At 42.2% G+C, this 23,519-nt stretch overlaps 1 protein-coding gene across 2 annotated transcripts in view; it reads left to right on the top strand.

The window, feature by feature from the left end:
- The window catches only part of MGAT5B (alpha-1,6-mannosylglycoprotein 6-beta-N-acetylglucosaminyltransferase B), a 170,181-nt gene that overhangs the window by 115,585 nt on the left and 31,077 nt on the right, over positions 1 to 23,519 (top strand). Inside the window, exons 9-12 of one of the 2 annotated variants that reach the window (XM_035107959.2) lie at positions 14,978 to 15,109; positions 17,474 to 17,607; positions 21,110 to 21,240; positions 22,692 to 22,697. In XM_035107959.2, coding sequence (XP_034963850.2) covers positions 14,978 to 15,109; positions 17,474 to 17,607; positions 21,110 to 21,240; positions 22,692 to 22,697 — 403 coding nt within the window. The remainder of the gene's footprint in view (positions 1 to 14,977; positions 15,110 to 17,473; positions 17,608 to 21,109; positions 21,241 to 22,691; positions 22,698 to 23,519) is intronic. The other variant, XM_035107960.2, reaches the window with a different exon arrangement.

Below are 23,519 nucleotides of genomic sequence, written 5' to 3'. Positions count from 1 at the left end.
AAACCATGCAAAGGAATTGTTGTAACATCATCAGCAATTTGCAGCTCCCGGGAAAGAGAGTGCAAGTGTCAAGCTGAATCAGTTAGGCTCCAGACAAGACTCCTTTGCTGCTAACTTTTGTGCTGAGTGTGGAGAGTTCCCAGTTGGAAATGGATGCCACTGGTTGTGTGTTGTGCAGTAGAGGACAAAAACTCAATCCCACTGGAACGGAGATGCAAACAATTTGGGCTCTGCAAAGCAGAGTTATAGATGAAACTAAGAAGTTCCTCCACCATCCTTTGGGAGGAAGGGTGGGATATACAGTAAATTTAATAAATAAATGGAACAATCCTCATTTGATGATGGCAACTTCATAGCTTGCATGTGCAAGCCGGTCATCGCAGATAGGATATGACAACTAGAATTCTCATAGCTTCTCACGTTTGTTGTGGGAAGTGTGGGAGACAATGAAAAGTGAACCTCTGCCTTTTCAGCATGATCTCCTGACACTGTTAAGGGAACAATTGCACTCAGAATTTCAGGGAAGAGCCATTGCTCAGTGATAGCGTATCTGGTGAAGTCCCAGCTTCATTCCCTGAAATCTCCAGGTAGGGTTGGGAAAGAATCCAGCTTGAAACCCAGGAGACTCACTGCCGGTCAATGGACAGTAATGAGTTGGCAGACCCTGAGTCTGTATATTCCTGTTAACAGTAGCTTTCCTTTTAGAGTGACAGAAGATCACGTGCCCTTTAACTCCCTGCTTTGCATTTCCAAAGTACTCCACCCCATTCCCCCAACACTCTTGAACAAATATTTCTAGTAACACTAGCAGAAGGAAAGCAGAAATTGGTTAGAATGAGAGGAGAGATTTGATAAGTGCCCACACAGAATCTACCCCCCCCCTTTTAATCTAAGCATAAGAATTCTTCCTTTCAACTGGGGCAAGCTAGAAAAGGTTGTTCTTCAGCACAGTCACAACAATGCAGTTCTATTCCAGGCATCTAGAGGTCAACAAGAAAAGCCACAGTCTGTTGAGACTTAGTAAAATAAGTGCACAGCAAACCTTTGACTGTCCCTCTTTTGTGTGGGGCCTGTGCAATTATAGAGGATGTGTGTATTTGTCTGTGCTTCTTTGGTTCATTATGCTACTACAGAAATGAGTGGCTCATATGCAAGAAAACACCAAACTTTCAAAGTGAGGCATTTTAATTACTTCTGGCAGATGAAAGCCTTTTATTTCCATGGCTTGTTTTTCTCCCCACAAAGCAAGAAAGGCGCCGAGGCTCTGAATTTTAAATCACTTCCCACAATATACGGGATGTACCTTCACCACAATCATTCACACAAAACAAGCCATCATGTGCACTGCTTGTGAAAAACAGCAAAGGCAGATACATCACAGCACCAACATTATGTCCAATGACTAGCTGTGATCCATTGGGCACATATGCATGTTCCAGAGTCGACCCCACCCCTGAGTTTTTCCTTTACAAACCTGCACTCATCCCCCCCCCCCAAAAAACCCTACTCTTTAAATTCCCCTTAATTCAGCATTCAGTTTGGAGTTCCTTGCAAAAGTGAAGTTGTCACCAGTATGGATGCTAAGTTTGTCTCCATGTTTCCCTTTAACCTACTCTTACACCAGCTTGCTCTTGTGTGTGGTGGGGAGAAAGTAACAGTGTTAGGGCAAGTATTGAAATTCATTTCGAGTCATGTGGTTTCCTGGGTAGTTTGTTGGATTTATGGCCATTTAAAAATAAATAAATCCCAGCCTAGCCATGAAGCTCACCGGACGACACTTTTCCAGCCTAACTAGAGATCATTCTGAAATCCTCACCATCTGATTTAAGAATACAAGAAGTTGTAGCCAGGTTCTTTGTGTGTGGTGTCTACCACTGCACAGGTGGACCCCAACTCTTCAGTATAACACTGCAGGGGAAGAGAATTAAAAATCACATCAAGATCACTGGCTTTCGGGGGCATCATGCATATGCAGTCACATGCATGCATTGGCATCACAAAGGATACAGTGGAACAAGAACAAACTGCAGCTATGCTAAGTACATATCTTCCAATTCCAAAATTAAGTATAGAAATCCTCTGTATTATATTAAAGAGAGTGAAATGCACCACACAGAGGGAGCTTCTGAAACAATAAAGGAATATAGTACAGGAGGAAATGATGTAACCCTAAGCGCAACACACCTCACAGAGTTTTTGTGAAGATAAAATGTGATGATCTCCATGTATGCCCCTCTGAATTCCATGGAGAAAGAGCAGAATGCAAAGAATGGTACCCCTTTGGGCCATTTCTCTTTTCTGATAAAAGGCAGGCCATCCTTAGAGGGAACCACAGGCATCAACACCTGTGACGAGTGTAGCAGATTCAGATAAGAAAGGGGACTGTATAAACAAGGTTTGGATAGCGGGCTTGACTGTGTTTCATAAGAACATAAGAGAAGTCCTGCTGCTTAAGATATTTTAAAATGCAGGAAATGTAATACCTAAATCTATTTTTCCAAGGTCAGAATTTTGTTTCGGGCACAATCCTGGAAGCAATTCTTGTGACCGTTGCCCATTTTCATGCAGAAATTGATGAAGATGTTGCATTTCCTTTGTTTACATTTGTATAGAATGTAAATATATGGATGTGTGCATGCCTGTGCCTTGCAAGTTTCATAAAGTTGGGTTCTAGTTGGGAATTATTGTGGAAAGGCTTAGAAAACAGTCTTTCAAGCAGCATCTCTGTGGCTTAAGGAGGCTAGAAGCATAGCTCAGGTGTGTAGTCTCTATGGATTCCAATGTGAGGAGGCTTTCTTCATATTTTACTGTGGCAGAACATACAATCTTTAATGTGGATCAAAGACTGAAGGCTATTTCACACGAAGCATATACTTTGGAATAGTTGTGCTTTAGTCGCATGCTTTGTATGAGGAACCTGTGTGGTATCTTCATCGTCAAGTCATAGACTTCCTTTGTCTTCTCTTTTCTCAGTATACAAAAAAATCCATTAAAATATAAAAAGGGCAGAACCCTAACTCAAACAGGGGTGGTGCTTAACAGGAGTGGGCCTTGACACATTGCCCACTGATGCTCTCTCACATCCCTTGCTGATTCTTACCTACCCACCCACTGGAGCTGCTGATCAGGCCCCAAGCAGTGAGTTTACGCAGTGGTGCCAAGCTCAATTTCCACAGCTGTAGATCATCGTAGTGCTACTCTTCTCTCTGTTAAAGAGCCATGGTTTTGATGTGTGCAGTGATAAAAAATATTGGACAGGTTTGCCTACCATCTGAAGGTAGGCTATACAACTTGATACAATTACCTTTCATTTTAGCTATGCATTTTTTAAACCAGTTTTTTCATTTCCCTTTCTTTCTTTCTTTTTTGCCACATAGCAAATTTAAAAACTGATTTTAACTAGCATGCTGCCTTTTCAGCCAATGCCATTTTTTTTTTAAAAAGTGTGTTTCTTTTTCATTTTGTTTTTAACTGCACAGAAGTGCTGAAATATTAAAAAGCACTTTGGTGGGAATTTTTTTTATTAAAAAAAGTGATAGAAATTGACTTCAAAATGGACATGGTCAAGTGAATGCTCTCTTTTATGCCCACACATGCTGTCATGTCATGCTCACTACTGTGGACAGAACATAGCAGAATGCACACACATAAAAATGTTATAGCCCTCCGAAGTGTGGGAAGTCAGCTGCAATTCTCTATGTTGCTTACAGTGGAAGAGCAATGATTGACAGATCCCAGAGCAACCCAATCTGCAAGCACCCTGGGTAGTAGGCCCTATGCCCAGTGGGAGAGAGGGGGAGGACTTCAAATGTAAGTGAGCCTTAAGTAACTTGAAGAGAAGACAAAACACACACACACAGAGAGAGAGAGAGAGAGAGAGTAGAATATGATTGTTACAGTCAGCGTTGTGTCTCTCGATAAATTAAGACTTCCCTATAGGCACAGATGAAAAGCGGTGCGATTTCCAAGAAGATATAAGACCCCAAGATCTGTTGATGGTATAATTATACCTTTTTTCTTTTAATGGAGATATTATCAAGGGACCACATTCCAGTCTCTCTTTCTCTCCCCAACCCCCTCTTTAACAGCCAGCTTCTTAATGGTGGAAATTTACATAACTTTATTAGCAGCAAATGCTCAGGCTTCAAATTTCCCTCTAAATGCAATTGCTTCTAGCCTGCTTATTATGTACAGACAAATCCATTTGCTTTGCACTTTGTAATAGAGCTGATCAATTGTTAAGTTGGTAAGTGGCAGAAAAGTAAAGAGGTTGAGAAAATGTGAGGCGTTTGTGCAAGAGAGGGGAAGGACAAGTATTCTTTGTATATCATTGAAGTGTGATTTACAGTTGGCTGCTTATGTTCATTTGTGTCACTACCTGGAGGAATCTGGGTATGACCCAGGTTGGTTTTCACCAGTATATGAGCCAGAATATTATTGTCTGCTACCTTAATCCTGGGATTTATTGCTGACTAGACCTGTGACTCACCTGCATGTTTTCTCCATGTCAGCATGCCAGGTACGGCTCTTTTTATTTTTACTTTTTGGAGGGTTGTGCTTGTGAATTATCCCATTGTTTTCTAGGTTATTAAACAGGAATCCTGGGTACATTTGTGCTACTGAAGAATGCACAAAGCCATAAACCATGCCCTTTTTTTGCTTTTAAAAATGTATAGCAGAAATAAATGCTTTATAGAAAATAAAACACTATAGCCCAGACAGAAAATAGCAACTGCTGTGCCCAAATATAAGTTATCACTTGCTCAGGCTCCAAGGTTTAGCCTTAAATGGTACTTAGTCCATTGTCCTTGTTTCATTCCTTTCTGCTGAATGTTTTTAAACTGCTTGTGTTCGCATTATGAAACAGATTTCCTGCTATTGAGCCCCTTGAGCACAGTAAGCTGCAATTCCTTTGTTCTTTGCTGGTGACAGAGTAAAATTTGGATTATCATAGGCTGTATTCTTCTGCCACAGGAGGTATAAGACAAGCTGAAATGCTGGTCCCTTCCTGCCATTGCAGCCCAATGAGTCTGTGATTGTACCCTTAGGTTTTTGACTCTAGTCTCCATCCTCAGTTTTGTGGAAGCATTTATTGTTCAGATTTAATAGTATTAGCTCCAGGACCTGGATGGTTTGAAATGCCTGTCTAGGATAAATTGCCTCAATGTTTTATGTAGGAAACAATGTACAAACTTAATAAATGAAACTAAGGTATGAGAAGCTCAGGATAAATGTGCATGCATGCCATTCGTTATGAGCCTGCTCAGATATATAGAAGGTTGACATGTGTTTGAATCTGTTTATAGTTTATTGTTGTGTTGAACTATTTTTGAATATTTTAAATAACTCTTTATTGTTCTTATATATAATTTCCTTCGTTCATTTTTTTGTAAACCAATTTGAAGGTTTCTTCTTACAAGTAGTATATAAATTTTAAAGAAATTTTAAAAGGTGCTGCAAAGACAGACTGGCAGCTCAAAGATTCCCTCTTGTCTTTTCTCCTTTGCTTGTTAAAAAATTGTGAAAGAAATAGAAAAAGAGGCAAAACAGGATTTAGCCCTAGCAATGTTGCCTTCCTTCAGAATGGTATGAGGTTTTATTGGTAGTTTGCTCAAGTCTGCAGTTTGATGCAGGGAGAGGCTGGAGAGGAGCACACAGCATCTTCTCCCCTGTCCCCAGGTGAGTGAGTCACTCTCTCCTTCTGTTTTGCACAAGCATCCTCTCATGTGGGGAAGGGATGTGTCTTTAAGTTTAGAGAGGAGCATCTCAATCAGGTTCTTGAAGGCTTGGAAAAACATGCCTCCCTGACAAGCTGAGGAGCTGTCCAAAAACCGTTGGTGCTGAACAGCTGTTCTGTTGCACTAAAATCACGTTAGACATGATTTTAAACATTCCTTTGAATCCTGTCCTTGAGATTCTCCTTTAAAAAAACCAATCAAATGAAGGTTAAGAGCAGTTGTGGAGGGCCCATTCTTGGTCGGGGCTTTGACACGGGGTAGAAGCAAGATTAACCCTTTCCACTTGCCATTTCCCGCCTTGCTGAAAAGACTCCCCCCCCCCACTAGCAGTGTTTTCTAGCACTGGGGAAAAATCTTAATCCCTGAATATTAGTGGCTGAATCAGCCACTATGGCTGCTTTTACTAAAAGAAGCAGAGAAGGACAAAATCAAGCGCAGACCATTGAACCAGCCCCCACTTCACCTCACCTCAGTCCTTCCCTCCCTTCCCATCTCGGATATTAGGCATGAGCTGGAAAAGGGGAGTAAATTGCTTGGAGTAAAGTTTTGAGGGGAGGAGATGGGAGGAAAGGGAAAGGAAATGTTCAGCATCCCTCTTTTATGTGTTAATTTTCTGTTAAGGAAGGATCCTGTCCACTTGGCCACCTTATAGGTGAATGAGGGAGACATCAGAAAAGCGCAAGTTATCTGCCATGGTCACATCTAGTTTAACCCTAGATGTGAACAGTTGGTAGTGTTGTTTCCCATAAAATGGCCCTGCAGTAGCTTGCAAGAGTCTTTCATCTATATATAGCAGGTTCCTCCTGTTTCTCCCCCTGGTAGGGACAGCTGTCTATTGTTCGGAACCCATGGTAACCGGATCTGTGGTATATTTCCAAAATGTAAAGGCGCCTCTTTAAATCCATGCATTGCCAGTTAGAACATTTATAAAACCTGTTACCTTTAATTAAAGAGACAACTCTTTTTCTCAGAAACACATAGCTGATTAGATTTATTGACTGCTTTTGCATGAGGGACGCAGATAAATAGCTTTATGCCATTGTGAATTCTGAAAGGGAAGGGCTTTTGCCCTTTTAGATTTGATTCTCTGAGAAAAGAAGGTGCATAAACAAGGAGGAATCAGTGAGCTGTTAATTTTTCCTTTTTTCATGAAATATATTTGTTCCAAATGAAGACTTCTTAACTGGGTGCTTTGCAATGTGTTGGGCGGCGGCGGCGGGGGGGGGTATACCTGTAAAGAGCCTCATTATATAATTGCCTTGTATTTAAAATAGGCAGTTGTGTACACTTGTATGCAGAGAGCATCCTGTTCTGTCATTAGTCATCACTTGACACCTGTGCACAGCCTAAATGGGTCCACACCGGGGGGGGGGGGAGTAGAAGCACAGTAGCCAAGCAGACGTTGGAGTGAATCAAGCATGCACTGAAGGCAGTTGAGGTGGAAGCCCTTTGATTAAAATTCTGCTGTCGCACTGAAGAACTGCTTTCACTTCCCACACCCACCTCTTCTCTGGTGGATTTCATTCTACACTTGGGATGCAGAAACATTATCCATCTTTGCCGGAAATGACTTATCTCCGAGGTTCACAGACAGCAATTTCAGAATATGCTAGATTGCACAAAGTGTCAAGCTTTTTAAAACATGCTTCCCAGGGAAGATAGATCCCCTTAAATCTGCAGGCTTCATTGCGATTGACATACGAACCACCATGGCCTGCTCAATCAATATAATTCTTCTCCCATTACTCAGGTGAGCAATCCCAATGGATGGCTTGCCCACTTCTGCACTTCACAGGAACAAATGATAAATATAACTCTAGCTCTGACCAGACTTTTTGTAGCTGTCCTCTTTGTAGGATGGAGGAGCAACCGCATCCTCATCTCACCCACCACACAGATGTATGAAGATGTTCTACACCAATGGCCAGTTCACACAATTTTTCTCCCTAGGGACTAGCTTGCCCCCCCCCAAAAAAGTAGATAGGAGATTTCATGGACTTGCACTTCCCATCCCTTGGGAAACCCAGAAAGCCATGAGGAATATAGTAAACTGTTGTGGATATGATTAGATGGATGGCCTTTAAGAAGAAATCAGTATGATTAAGGGAAAAACAATGGAGGAAAAAACAAACAGAAATCTAGAGGATTTGAAATTGGGAGACGTGCCCCAACTAGCATGGGAAAACTAAGGTTTGCCCAATTAAAAACAAACAGGCACTCTATGATGTACAAAGTCCTTTCTTGCCGAACCGTCCACTGTTGCCATTGATTTACAGTTAAGAAGGGCTAGCCGCAGGAATGCAATTAATGCTGACGTTCGTATATTGGTTCTGTCCTCTGTAAGGAAGCAGAGGTTTGCTGAGATCAATTTTGTGCTGGATGTCTCAACTTGGGGAGCAATAACTTGGAAGTAAAACTCAGGTTAATTTGAAAATAGGTCAATGGGATATGGAGATAACCCACTGTAATCTGAATCCATCGTATCAGCTTCAAAATGTCTCCCTTAGTTGATTAAATTACCTGTAAGGGAGGAAAGGCAGGAGAAAAGCCTGCTGCAGATTTATTCTGGGATACGTGCAGCTGTTCAAGACAGATGTCCAAAAACAACCAGCAAAGCTTTCCTGTATAGGTGAACATGATGCCTTTAACTGGCTTAATTAAAGAGGAAACAATGTCAGCCATCACTCATGTTATTTCTTATTTAATAAACGCAAGCTGGTCTCATTTTGCAGACTCTTGTCTGCTCGTCTGCTTTGTTATACTGCTTTCCAGAGCAATCTTAATTAATGATATCCTCATAAGAGGTTTGTAGTGTCGGCGGCAAAGGGGGATTCATAGGAATTCAATCAAAAGCAGATTTCACTAGTCAATTCTTCTTCTTCTTCTTTTAAGATTAAGTTTTCAGAAGCGACTGGCCCTGGATGCAAAGATCAGCCCCCCCCCCAAACAAATCTGTTAAGCTTTCAGTGAAGAAAGCATTTGTGTTCAATTTTATTTGCATAATTTCAAGCGCCATTAATAGTACATGGCATGAGGAAAAATTACCAAGATTTCACTCCAACCATGAGTGAAATTGGGTTTAGTAGAAAATTAGTTGACTTAACTGGCAGATGATGAAAGCTTGAATAAAGAATGTTTAAATAAGAAGGAATTGTAGAAAAGGAACTTGAAGGTGCAGGCTGAATTGAGATCAGTGCTCAAGTTAAAACATATTAGCTGAAGTGAAAGATAAATGGAGACTGATAGTGAATGCAGAGGGAGGAATCAAACAGCCCTCTCTACCCATCATTCTGTCAGTGAAAGCATTTCTGCTTACCAGATGGAACCACACACCCCTCCTCCCCATTTGCATTGTTCTAGGGGTTATTCTGACCTTCCAGAGTGGATTGGGGTGAGTATGTGTAAAGGAAGGCGTCCCATTGCACTAGCTAGCTTGCTTGGCAATTTAGTGCAATTTTTCCTCCTCAGAAAGAGCCACAGGGCTAGATTTCCCAGTTCAATATAACTCCATCATATACATAGAACTGGTACACATTTTTGCACCAGCCGATGAGCTTGGGCTTTGCTTTTATGAAAAATTATGCCTAATGATGGCAGACTATAATTGGTGACCACCATTAGGTTGTTGTTGTTTAGTCGTTTAATCGTGTTCAACTCTTCATGACCCCGTGGACCAGAGCACGCCAGGCACTCCTGTCTTCCACTGCCTCCCACAGCCTGGTCAAACTCATGTTCGTAGCTTCGAGAACACTGTCCAACCATCTCATCCTCTGTCGTCCCTTTCTCCTTGTGCCCTCAATCTTTCCCAACATCAGGGTCAGGGTCTATTCCAGGTTACAGAAGATCTATCTCAAGCCTGTACCTTTATTTTTATTGAGTCATTTGTGTGATATAAATGGAAGCGCATAAGATTTATGTGAATTCTGCCACACAAACTATGACACTGGGCCAATTAAAATCCACAAATCAGATTAATTTTCAAATGAACACCCATTTTACAATCAGGCTATCACCAATCCATTCATCTAGTACAAAAGCAGCCAGTGTGGTGCTTTTCTGTTGTTATTCGAATACAACTCCCATCATCCCTGCTCATTGGCCATGCTGACTGGGGCTCATGGGAGTTTGTAGTCCCAAAAAATCAGTAGGGCATCCCATTAACTCCCCTATTATCATACTTTTAATTTGCAAAGTCCTTTACAAGTTTCAGCTGATTCATTCTCACAATAAGTTTGTAAAGTAGGTCACAATGAGAATCACATTTTATTAAGGAGAAAAGAAGCTCCTCATAATTTTTCTTGCTCCTTTGAGTGTCTTTTCTATAATTATATTGGAGTCAACAGTTCATAATGGTGCACAACATTCATAAGGGCCTATTATTCTGTTTTCTCTTGTGTACATCCCCGCTCATTCCTGTGTATGCATTTGACTGTGTGTGCAGCAGAAAGCAAGCAAGGGGGATCAGTTTGAAAGCAGGATACACCTGTTGTCATCAAGATGGTAGCCATATCTGTCATATTTGGAAGGAAATAAACTAATGCTATGAGGGATGATGACTTGCCAAATGTTACCTAACAAGGGAGCAAGTGGCGGTGTGGTCTAAACCACTGAGCCTCTTGGGCTTCCCGATCAGAAGGTTGGCGGTTTGAATCTCCATGACAGGGTGAGGTCCCATTGCTCTGTCCCAGCTTCTGCCAACCTAGCAGTTCAAAAGCACACCAGCGCAAGCAGATAAATAGGTACCGCTATGGCGGGAAGGTAAATGGCGTTACCGTGTGCTCTGGCTTTCATACAGTGTTCCGTTGCACCAGAAGTGGTTTGGTCATGCTGGCCACATGAAGCAGAAAGCTGTCTGTGCACAAACACCAGCTCAGTTGGCCTGAAAGAAAGATGAGCACTGCACCCCATAGTCACCTTTGACTGGACTGAACCATCCAGGGGTCTTTTACCTTTACCCAACAAGCTCATGACTCAAACTCAGGAAGAATTATCACATACTCATATCCACAGTACCATACCAAGTTTCAGGTGTTGGAATAAATAAGAAATGGGGGCAAATTTACCACGAAGCTGACAATACATTTCACTCTCATTTTCCCCATCCCACAGCACATGCTAGCATCCATTCCACTGGCTGCACAACACAACTTCCTTGTGCTGAGGCAGGTATAAGATTGTAGCTTTTCTTCACTGTTGAGAAGATGAAATGCAACTCAGCCAACCTTCTGAGCTGTCCACTGTGTATTGCAAAACCTTCAGTGGCTGAGATTTCATTGCCTAGTAGGTCATGGAGCTGCCGGCCGATTATCCTTGTGCTCCTGGAAACACAGAGATAAATGTTATTGCACTTCTCCTTGACAGTGCTAACCTTCCCATCCTCCACTGTGCAATCTTAAATTGTATCTACTGTGGCCCAATGGAGCTTTTCTTCCCCCAGAGAAAAAGAATGAATGGAAGAACTTTGTAACAAAAGCATACTATTTGCAGGCAGTAGAACCCAGTGCCTGTAAAATGTATAAGTTACATCCATGTCTGTGAGGAGACCCTGCTGTCAGTTTTATGCAACCAGCCTTAGACATTCACACACCCAACTCAGCTTGCTGCCTCCCTGTGCTAACTCCATTCAAAGTCAAACAACCTCAGGTTTGTTGACTGAGTCATAGACAATCCTCGGGGAATGCCCATAGCTCAGTAGTAGAGTGTCTGCTTTTCACTCAGAAGGTCCCTGGTTCAATTCCCACCATCTCCAGGTTGGGCTGGGAAAGGCTCCTTTCTAAAACCAAGTAGAGCTGCTGCTGGTCAGTGCAGGCAGTACTGAGCTAGATGGAGCAATGGTCTGACAGGGTATAATACAGATTCCTACATACCTAAGTAAGTTCCCTGTGTGTCCATAAGGGCAGAAGTAGTTAACTTTTACATACAATGACAGGAGAGGTTACCTGTAGCAGATCTTGGAGGGAAGTCTTTTGTACTTTGGCGGAAGCACTGTAGCTCAGTGGCAGAGCATCTGCTTTGCATGCAGAAGGTCCTTGGTTCAATCTCTACATCTCCATGCATGACTGACAGAGACCCGTATCAGGAACCCTGAAGAGCCAACCAGGGTCAACAATACTGAACTAGATGGAGCAACAATGATTCAGTACAGTGGTGCTTCGGTTTAAGTACACAATTGGTTCCGGAAGTCTGTACTTAACCTGAAGCGAACTTTCCCGTTGAAAGTAATGGAAAGTTGATTAATCCGTTCCAGACAGGTCCGCTGAGTACTCAACCTGAAGCGTACTTAACCCGAAATATGAGTGTAATTGGTTCTGAAACTCCGTACTTAACCTGAAGCGTACTTAACCTGAAGTGAACTTTCCCATTGAAAGTAATGGAAAGTGGATTAATCCGTTCCAGACTTAAACTGAAAGTACTCAAACCGAAGCGTACTTAAACCGAGGCATGACTGTATAAGGCAGCTTCCTGTGTTTCTGACCCTCTGCTTCTGCCCCACAACTGATTTGTCCATCCTGCTATAGCCCTGTTGTCCTATTCAGTATGCAGTCCATCCTATTGATTTCCCAAGCTGACTAACTGGGTGTGTAGGGAGGGGAAAATATCCCCCCCCCCCCGGGACTGTTGTACAATGAACCAAGTGAACTAGGCTTTTCAGGTGGGCAAATGAAGCATTTTAAATTTCAAGGAAGGAAGGGGCCCTTCTTGACTCCTTGCTTCTGATGTGGAGATGTGTAACCACTCCCCCCCCCCCCCGGGCTTAGCTCACTTTCTTCCTGGCTGATCTGGTAGCAGCTGTTGTGGGTAATTCAATGAAGTTATGTGCGCAACAGTCAGCTGATGAGTCATTATTTTAAAATCCCTGAAGGCCTATTGTACCAGTTCAAAGGGAACACTATGCTCTTTCAAAGTTCAAATAAACAAATGAAAACACCACCACGAGAACAACCTTCACCAGTGTGCCTTTTTCCTATATTCCTGCTGACCTAGTCAATAGTCACATGTATTCATTGTCATCTGCATATTCCTCTTTCTTGAACATTGAGTTCTCCTATCTACGACAGATAAAATGGCTGCCACACTGAATCACCACTTCGGAAAGTGCACACCCTTTAAAACTCCAATATCAAGAGGGTATAGTCCTTTTCTTTCTTTATAAAGGGACAACTTCCTCTTACCAAAGGCCGAATAGTCATGTTGGGAGCCACGGAGGCAAGTGAAACTGTCCTCTTTTCTATTCGATAGTTCTTCTTTGGGGCAGCTTCATTATGGGGGCTCCTAGGGCTGAAGGATGGGATAAGGCAAGTGGAAATAGTAAGTCTCCATATGCAAATGCAGGTCTCTCCCCTCTCCCCTCAAATGTGTTAAAAGCTGCTCTAAGCTGATGTCCATATTCTAAGAAGCCACAGAATCTCCCTTTCCTCTTTGATTTTGCACTTTAATTCTTTACTGCTGAGATGCTCACAAAGCGCCAGAAAATCTCTAGCAAGCTGACCTGCTACTCCATAATGGGCTGCTGAGCCCTTCTGCATTGCTTCACTTTATTTATGTGGTGTGGTAGGTTTTTTTAAAGGTGGCTGTCAGACACAAGAGACTTTCTATTCATGTCATCTTCCCGGCCAGCCACTTAGCGTAAAATTGCCCGTAAAAGTGAACTTAAATTACAAGTGATAAAACCACAGCCCATCCTAGCCACTGCCAGCCTTTTTTCTGTTCTACATGGCGCTGAAGCTTATATTCTTTTTGACAAGAGCAATGAAGCAGCTTCACACACTTATCCCCAGCTAAATCACCATAAATTGAAAATCCTTGTTTTTCCTTGCTTGGAATGTAGCATGGTCCTTTATTCGTTTCTTCTAAGTGTTTCTTAGTATCAGCAGAATGGTTTGCGCTGTTGGAACGCTTGACTGCATGTCCCTCAGCTAATGCCAGATGTGAGGCCTTCCGACGTATCCACTTTTTTGTTGTTTGTTTGTTTTCGTCTGTTACATAAGTTACCTCATAACAAAGAGTTCCATGGGCAGCTCACAAAGCCAACACACACACACACACACCAAAATACAATACAGTCATACCTCGGGTTGCGTACGTTGCGGGTTGCGTACGCTGCGGGTTGTGTACTCGGTGGACCCGGAAGTGTTTACTTCCAGGTCCCGCCGCACACGCATGCGCAGAAACGCTCTATCAGGTTGAGTACTTTTCGGGGTGCGAACAGCCCACCCCAGAACAGATTGGGTACTCAACCCGAGGTTACCACTGTACAGAACAGGAAAAACTGTAACAAAATAATTTTAAAAAATGAAGCATAATTGCAGCTCGGTGAGAGGTAAGCTACATTTCCCAGGGTTATTTGGGGGGAGCCATGGACTCTAAACGCATGGTGTGCATGCAGCTGAAGAAAGGAGGCAGAGCAAAGAGGTGAACCTTGCCAAGGTTGGAGGTGCTAATAAGGTGTTTCAGGATGAGCAAGGAGAAGCAGGTAACAATACAAGGCAAAAGAGTCAGGTGGGAAAAGTGGTATGAAACAAGGAGGAGGAGGAGGAGCCAATGGCAGGAAGCAGTGAAAAGTGGGTCCTTCAACTTCCAAGCCTTGTGAGGCACCTTTGCGACTTTGTTCCCCAATCCGTTCCTGCAGCCACAGTGATTCCTCAAGTCTACCAGCTTTTGAAACTGCAGCTCACAAGCTTTGTGCTGTGGCTCTCTGTGGCCAACCTGGAGCTGCAACTACAACCACTAAGAACTACCTCCAGAAGCTGAGGTGACTTGCATGACCCACTGAAGTTGTAACCCTGAGGGCTCATCCACACAGCAGCACCTTCCCTCTTTCCCTGCTGGCTGCTATAAGCATTCACCTGAGAGTATGGGAAGTGTCCCCGGGGAAAGGCAGGCATCTTTAGGTAGAGCACTCCCTAAACATTCATCCTGAGAGGCCTGTGCTAGAGAAGTCTGAGCCCATGATGCTAGGCACATATAAATTTATAGTCAGCTTAGAGTTTCACTAGCCCCTCTGAAGGTCCTCTGCACCAGAGGTGGTGAACCTGTGACCCTCCAGAGATGTTTTTGGACTCAGTGAATGTAAATTCTATCTGGGGAGAGACGGTATGGCTGGGGAAGAGGAATATGGCTTGGGGAGAGTCCCCAGGGCCACAAAGAAAGGGCTGGAGGGCCACATTTGTCCTCCTCCCCACCTCTGCTATATTGACGTCTTTCCCTCCCTTTTCACCTCTCTTTCTTGCTCTTTCCAGTAACTTAGGAGTGCCTCCTGGCCGGGGTAATTGTCCCTTGACAGTCCCTTTGCCCTTTGACCTCATTTACACAGACTACCATGGGCTACAGCAGATGAAGCAGCACATGGGCCTCTCCTTCAAGAAATACAGGTAAGAAGAACTTGGTGGGCTTTTATGTCCACCTCTTGTATATTTTTTATAGGCAAGTAGCTAGGGTTGCCATTTTTCAAAAAGTAAAAACGAGGCCACCCTGAAAGTGGTTGAGCTTTTTTAGACAAACCCTAAAATTCTTAAGCTCCCCCCACCAAAAAAATGCCAAAAAATATGTTTTTGGGATTGACTTGCCTACTTGCACCTAATTTTGGAAATTCCCCTGAAATCCTGGTGATGTCTATGAAAATCCAGATGTATGGCAGCCCTAAAGTAGTAATATTTCTCAATAACTCTCTTGGCTAAAATCAAGTCTAAACTATTTACAAACTGAATGTTTGACTGTATTATTTACATTGTATATGCATGGTTTATATTTCTTGGTGGTGGGGTATAAGGAGATTGATTGTTATATGTATTTTAAAAACTGAAAAATAAAGTTAAGAAGGACCTCTCCATTGGTGTCCTTTTTGATATTGTTTCCATTCTTCTCTATTCTTTTGAAACCACAGCTGTATATAGTACTTAACAAACTTTTGCTTCATATGACAAATGTTTTATTTAAATGGGTTTCTTCTTAAGAGCTGGTTTTTTGTCTGCCATTTCAAAAGATCAAAATGCATTGCACTATTATTTTCCAAGAATTTAACCGCACGCGATTATTCCAGAGACTGAACAGAATTGAACCTGGAATTCTCTTGAACTTTTAGCCTTTCCTTATCCTTCAAGCTTCCAAAAGTAAATTTCCACAACACAAGTTTTAGACTTTCCCTTGGCCCAGTTTATCTCCATGTCTCTGAGAGCTGGTAAATTGCCCAGTGAATGGCTTGCATGCTGCTTCACAGCTGCCATTGTTACATGCTGGGATGTGTTTGCAAAGGTGAAAGAGCAATCCTTCATAGCACTCTCTTAAAAGAAATAATAATAGTATCACTTTCCATGGAGAACACAGAGACTCTTGGGGGTTATGGACTTGTGAGTGAGAGCAAGGATAAATAATACATCTGCACTCTGGAAGTGTGTTCTGCAAGCATTGCTAGGAGAGAGAAAGAGGCAGGCAGGTGGATGGATCATCTTGGGACCCCTCTGCCCATTTTGTCCCTCCTCTTGAGATTTTAAAAAGTCCAGCTCACAGACTCTTGCCAGATCAGCAGCTAGCAAAATTTTGTGATTTAATTTAGCACTTGTAGCCCAACTATTCATTACTCTTTCTCCAATCCCTCCTGTTATCCTGCACAATTTTATGAGGGAGAAAAATGGCAGGCGGTGTTATTGCTTCTATTGTAAATCAATTTTCTCTCTGCATTCAGCTTGGTTGGAAGAGAGGAGTTGTTATCCCTGTGCTTGCTTTCTGCTTGCTGTGTTTTCTGACTTTTCTTCCCCTCTCCCTTTTTATCATTGCCATAAGCCAGTTTCAGGGTGGCTAGGATCTGGGGGTCAGGGGAGTCCTCTCAACAGAAAGAGGGGAAAGAGCTCTTGCAAAACAAGATGTGAAATCAATTTTGAATACGAGTCTCATATATTCAAACTTGAATACATCAAGCCTCTTCAAATTTAGCAGAATGATGATTTTGGTAATTGACTCCTGTGGTACCCAAACATTTGTCACCAAGACAATTCGTTTGTGTTGCATTTTTGTTTCACTTCAGGGAGCTGTTGCCTCAAGACCTCATTGCCCACCTCCACCCCTGCCTTACCTTCTGCTTCACTCTTCCACCTGTCTCACTGCCGACCATTTCCACCCCTTTCATTTCTCCTTCTTCTTTCAACCTAGATCTATCTTCTTTCTTCTTCAGAGAAATATGATGCTATCCATCATTAAGCGATATTATTGGCTATGCAACTCATGCTTGTTGTGTTGCAGCCTCCTTATATATTTGAGAAAGTGGGTTTTGGTGATAATAAAAATATGTATTGTACCTAGGGATGAGCAAACTCACATCACCTCATTTTGCAGTCCCTTTTTGAGACCTTTTCTTGGCAGCACTCAGCCAGGACTTCCAGTATTCACAGAAGATGCTCATCGGAGGGAGAGGAGTGGGTTATGTGTAGGTCTTCCTCCCCTGCCAGTCTCCCAGTCTCCCAGTCTACCATCCCTGTCTTCTTCCTTTGGGAAAAGAGAGGTCACCAGTAGTTGTGACAGCTTGACAGAGACACAAGAGGTTTTGCTGAGCCTCTCCAGGGAGCATCGGTTTCGTTGTTTCCTTAACATTTCCGGTTAAAGAAGAAGCCAGAACACAAGAACCTCCACCCAAACTGGACATGGCACATTGGCTCTAGATAATGTATCACTAGCTCATATTTTTTGTGTTGCTCCTATGGAGGATATAACCGGCATGGCTTTTGTTCGTTTCCCTTGCACAGGTGCCGTGTTCGAGTGATTGACACTTTTGGGACTGAGCCTGCATACAACCATGAGGAATATGCCACACTGCATGGATACCGGACAAACTGGGGCTATTGGAATCTGAACCCAAAGCAGTTCATGACAATGTTTCGTAAGTGGTATCAACATTTGACAGTGATTTGCCATGGAGAGGTGTGTGATGACAGTGGGCATTCAGATATAATAACAGACCCTTCCTGAGTAAGGCCAGAACTCCATGGCATCCAACTTTTCCTTGCCTGATGCCCTCCAGTTGTTCTGGACTACAACTCTATAATTTACTTTCTATTTTTTACATTAGCTTCTTTGAGTATCACTTGGTGGGAAAGTGAGATATAAATTTAACAAACAAATAAGCTGTTTTCTGCTCTCTCCAATGACTTATATTCAGAGATGACTTGCAAATATGGAAGGGGTGTTTGTTTGCTTGCTAGTTTGCTATCATGGCCATTATCTGCTAATAGGGGTATCTTTCCCACCCACCCCCTTAAAGCTATTTAAGTCAGTGAATTCCATAAGCTAATTGTGCACAGTGTGGAAAAGTTCTTCCTTTTGCATGTCCTGAATCTCCTGGCCATAAACTTCATTGAATGGCTCCGAGTACTAATGTTAGGAGAGGCAGAAACATTATCAATATCTACTTCCTCCCAAAACATGCAGAATTTTATAAACTTTTACAATGCCCCCCTTAGTTATCCCCCTGCCTTAAAAAGTTCCACAGCTTTCCTCATGGAGAAGGTCTTCTGAGTTCTACATTCTGAACAATTTGTCTACTGTCCAGAGTACTGAAAGTCCTGTCTCCAATACCACTTGTTCATGGAGTCTTGATCCAGGATAGATTCCCCACCCATTTCTTCCCTGGCTGTCCTTCCACTCTGCCCCAAACTGCTTCCCAGATCTACATACTCCCAACTTGTCAATGGGTTTTGCCTCACCAGGAATGAGCACATATGAAAAAGAAAAGACAATCATTTGTGGTTCCTTAATCTGTCCATACTTAATTCATCATAGATTAACCCCAAGTACTTTTTACCTTCTTTGCTCTGATAGTAGAAAATAATTTTCTGATTCGTTTCTGAGCTGTCACTTATTCACATGACCACTTGACCAATTCGCATGATTGTTTTTCAAGTGTCCTAACACACACACACACACACACACACACACACACACACACACACAACATGCACCCTCGGCTTGGATTGCGGGTTGAACCAGTGGCCTGAATCATTTGTCTAGAGTAGAATTTATTGACACACCATTCTTAAAGCTGGTAGAAATGAAACACAGGGAATATATCTGGAAGCTTTACAAAATGAAGAAGCCCCAAAGGTATCATGAAGACAGGAACTGAAAGTTCCTGTGCCCTGTGTTATGTCCATGCCATGAAAAGGGTAGTAGAGATACTGTCACATTTGCACCTCCAAGCTGATTTCCCGAGGGTTCTGGGTAGGCAGATTTGCTGCTTCCACCTGACCTTAACCTTGACAATGATGCCCCAAGGAAAAGCTAGCTTAATGGGGCCTGCCTTTTTAATTAGCTTTCATACTTTACTGTCCCACTCCCACTGTTTTTGCTAATTATGTTTCCAGGCTGTCCCAGCATCTCCCCTTCTCCCCAGCATGGCCAGGGTGAAAGACTTGTAACAGACACAGAGCTATTTCGATGCAAGTAACTCTCTCTGGCTCTCTGCGAGCTGCCAAGATAACCAATCATTCCTCACCCAGCTAGAAGCACAGTGACAGCAGAAAGAGTAGGATGTGGTGTCATGGTAAAAAATATCTTCAGGACTGTATTGGAAATGAAATAAATGGGCCTTTGCAAACCAGCAGTTAGCATAAAGCTTTATTTTTGTGTCCCCTCCTTTGAGACATGGCATTGCACAAATTAAGTCTCAGAATTCTCTGGGATTTAATGGGAGATCAGTTGTGTGGTGCACAATTCTTGTTGGAAGGTTAAGGAGGGGAGGGACATGGGAGGAGGATGCCAACCTTCTTTAGAGGCAATGAAGTGTCCTGAAAGCACCCTCCTAATTAGGTGAACAGACAATTGCAGTATAACAGCTAGGAAAATATAACATCATTGCTGCCATTCCATCATGTACTCAGATGTGTGGTGAGCACCATCATTGCACCGATGGTGCATTGCATCATTGTTCCTTTGCAGAGACATGAAATAACCCAAAGCTTTGCAAGCCAATCAGTTGATCACTTCTGGGTCTGCTCTTCAGAGCAGTCTAGTCTTGACTGTGCTTTTTCAACTGGGTACATGCAGCTCTCCCTTTTTTGCTATATACAAAATAAAAAAGTTTGATGAAGTTTTATTGTATTTTATTTATTCCACAAACACACACTTCCTGCAGAACACGGCTTCCCCACAGCACCAAACTTTATCCTCCCAATAACTCTATGGAGTGGGTCCCTGATTGTGCAGACAAGTCTATCAGTGAACAGTTCATATGAACATAGCATCTATTCACATGACCTACTAAAAACATCTACAGTACTGCCTTGTGCCACCACCCCATCCTCCAGCAATCTCCCCCAGCTGTTGGATTCCTGTTGTTACTTCCCAAAAATATATCCTGTGACATTTCAGTGACCATGGAAATCTACTGAACTGCATGGCCAAAATGTCACCTGAGAAAACAGGAGATAAAAAGCACATGAACACCTTAAGAGCTATCCATAATAATCAGGAACCTGTAATTTTGGAAGGTTGTTTATCATTCCAAAAATGAAAGCCCAATGGAAGAAGCAAACACAGAGGGACCCCCAGCATTGAGAAATTACAGTTTGTTTGAAAATTACTTGGATATTTGAAACTGAATCTTACAAGTAGAAGCTGTATTAGACTTGACTTTGCAAGTAGCAAACCAATAACATTTGTTGAATGCATCCTCTAAGGCAATTCAGCTCTAAAGTAATTCAATTTCTTCAACATTTGGGTTTTTTCAAGAAATAAATAAATAATAAAGTTGTTATAGCTCCAGAGAACTAAGATAAAATTATACTCAGATTTTATGGGGTTTGTTTTTTTAAAAAAAAGGTTGTGCCAAAGTGAAAATTCTCAGTCAATGTTTTAAAGAGTTTCAATTTTTATTTTAAAACAAAAATCATTTTACAGGGTTGATGCATTACATTTTTTGTTAATTGCCATCTCTGCCTCATGTAGCCCACTCTACTAGATGTCGGTGTTGTTTAATGAGAAGAAAAATATAAAGTATTTCTGAGTTATTCCATTATTAAATCAAAGATGTTATGTAATGGAGGGTGTAAAATATCTCAATGGACTCATTTCTAAAAATTAATGTAACTGACTTGTAAACTAATGAAGCAGATCGCCTGTGAATTATCAAAAAATGTGTGCTGCAATAGTGGTAGCCTATGTGGGGCGACATGTGGCACTTTTTATATTATAAAACCATGTGGTGGTAGAAAGTCGAGTATGAGAGCAAAATTCAATGCATCCCTAGCAAAAAGCCTGTGAGGCTTCTTTCCACACCCTGTGAGGCATCCCATTGGGAATGGGGTGTTTGTGTTACTGAGAACAGAGGGGAAATCCCTGGAGAAACCTAATGCAAGTCAAATGCATGGATGTTTATTTCTTTGCAGCTCATACTCCTGACAATTCCTTCATGGGTTTTGTGTCTGAGGAGCTCAATGAAACAGAGAAGCAATTTATTAAATCCAACAAGGCTAACAACATGGCAGTGGTATATGGGAAAGAAGCCAGCATTTGGAAGGTGGGTAGCGAATAAAATAGTGGAACTTTTTAACGGTGTCAAAGGCATTTAATCAGCCATGGTCCAAAGTGTGCTAAATGCACTGTGGCTGCAATCTTATGCAAACGTACTGTATTTGAGAATACATGCAGCTGAACTCTGTGGGACTTTTTTTTAGTAATTAGGCATGGAGTGCATCTACAAATGGATGAGGAACCTGTGCCTCTCCCAATGGTATTTTTTTCTCCATCTCCCATCAGCTCTAGCTAGCCAGTGTGGCCAATGGTCAGAAATGACTCTGTTATAATGACTGTAGTTTGTTTTCAACTGTTTCATACATTTTAGCAGCTGCAGCAGCAGCAACAACAACAACAACATGATGGTGGTGCTGGTGGGAGTTGTAGTCCAATAACAGTGGATGCCACAGATTCCTCATCCCAGACACAGCAGAGGACCATATGAAGAGTTATAGGTTTCATCCAAATAATTCTTTAACTTTCAGGACCAGTTTAGGGCTTTGATAGATATATCCCAATCTTGCCTGGTTGCAAATGCAAAGGGTGGGGGGGCTTCTCTTTCACACACACACACACACACATTGTTTAAATGTCAAGTCCCACAGTGAGAGGACTAAGTGAATGTTGTCACTCTATGTACTCTATCCATGGACCTCTCTATATAAAAGTAAGCATTTGAAAGATTTAACTTAGCCTGTCCTCTTTATTCAACTCTGCTGTATTATTCCTTGCCAATACAATACAAGCAGCACGCAAGGGCACAAGATTCAATCAAGTTTCAATCAAGTATTATTAGTACAAAAAGAAAACAATAAGAGAACCATATACAAACGCTGACACAGAAGCCAAAACCAAACGTCAAGCAGATAGCATATACAAATAAATACTGAAAGGCAAACCAGTCTTTATGGTCTTTGAGTATTATTCCTTGCAGCAGCAAATGGTAATGATGAGCCCAAGAAAGAGTGGGGAAGGAACCATTGTGCTCATGTCATGCTATTTAAAAAGTGCTTTTAAGAACTTTAAAATGCTTACCATATATGGTTCTTCAACTCCCCTGTTGCCAAATCTTCCCCAGTAATCATGATGCCACCCTGAAGTTCTGGGGGGTTGGATGAATTCATGGAGGAGGAGAGGACAAGCATGAGCTACTGTCTGTGACAGTTAAATGAATACCAGTGGCAAGATAGTTTGGGGTAGTTGAAAACAACCACACAGAGGCTTAATTGCCTTTATGGCCTGCTCACAGGCTATTTGGAAGCACTGGATTGGGCTCTGTTCAGACATGATGCTTGGCTAAATGAGACCTTGGTACAACCCAACAGAGCTTTCCTGAAGTTCTTCTGGTTGTTTCAGAGCATTTCTGAAATCTTTTTAGTTTGTTGCCATTGATACAGAGGAACTAACTCTCATCCCTTCTTGCTTCTCTCTGTGTGCCCACCATGGGATTTCCAGCTGCAGGTAAGCAGAAAATCATTTTGAGCTATGTGCTTTTTATGTGTATTTAGATTTGAATACCCATTTGCGCTGACAAAATGGAATTTTATTCGAAGGCTACGTTGCAATGTGTACTTGTACAAAAATACATACACTAGTGCAAAGTGTGCCTGTCAATGAATATAATCATGAAAATAACATGGGACATGCAGTATATTGGGGTACATCGCCTTGGGGGGAAATGCATATATTGGGGAAAACTGCATATAAAAATGTGCATATCAGGAGAAGTTAAATTACTGGTAAATTTTCCAAAGCGCTTTAAAAAAATCTGATATAAAAGTGGGGGAAACTGAATTTAAGGTTGGAAAATGAGAAACTGATAAAAATTAAAACTGACAAATTCACCCATCTCTGTTCCCCACCACCACCACACATATGGAGCCCAGCCCCCCAAGTTCCAGTGTGTGCCTTCTAAGTAGAACACTTGAAACACAACACCTCTCATTTTTTAATCAAACCCAGGTGGTGAATGGCTTGGCTTTTCCCCTTTGCTGTTTTGTTTTCTCTGCATGTTGTTTCCTCTGCACGCTTCTGTTTTCCAGGGGGAAAGCAGGTCAATTACCCCCTGAGTATAGAAGCAAATCCTGCCTAGAGAACACTCCCCCCTTCCCCCCCCTCTTGCACAGCTTTACTTGATGCAAACATTGTGCATCTCAGGTTATGGAAATCTCTTGTGCATCAACATGTGATTGTTCATCACACAGATTTCTATCCAGCAAACTGCAATATGTGCCATCAGGAGTGCAGTGGAGGGTTTTAAATTATCGCTTCTGCTAAGCAAGA

The sequence above is a fragment of the Zootoca vivipara genome, chromosome 2 (genome assembly GCF_963506605.1).
Source record: "Zootoca vivipara chromosome 2, rZooViv1.1, whole genome shotgun sequence".
NCBI classification, from domain to species: Eukaryota; Metazoa; Chordata; class Lepidosauria; order Squamata; family Lacertidae; genus Zootoca; species Zootoca vivipara.
Note: the sequence above shows the minus strand (reverse complement) of the source record. Positions and strands in the feature narration are given on the sequence as shown.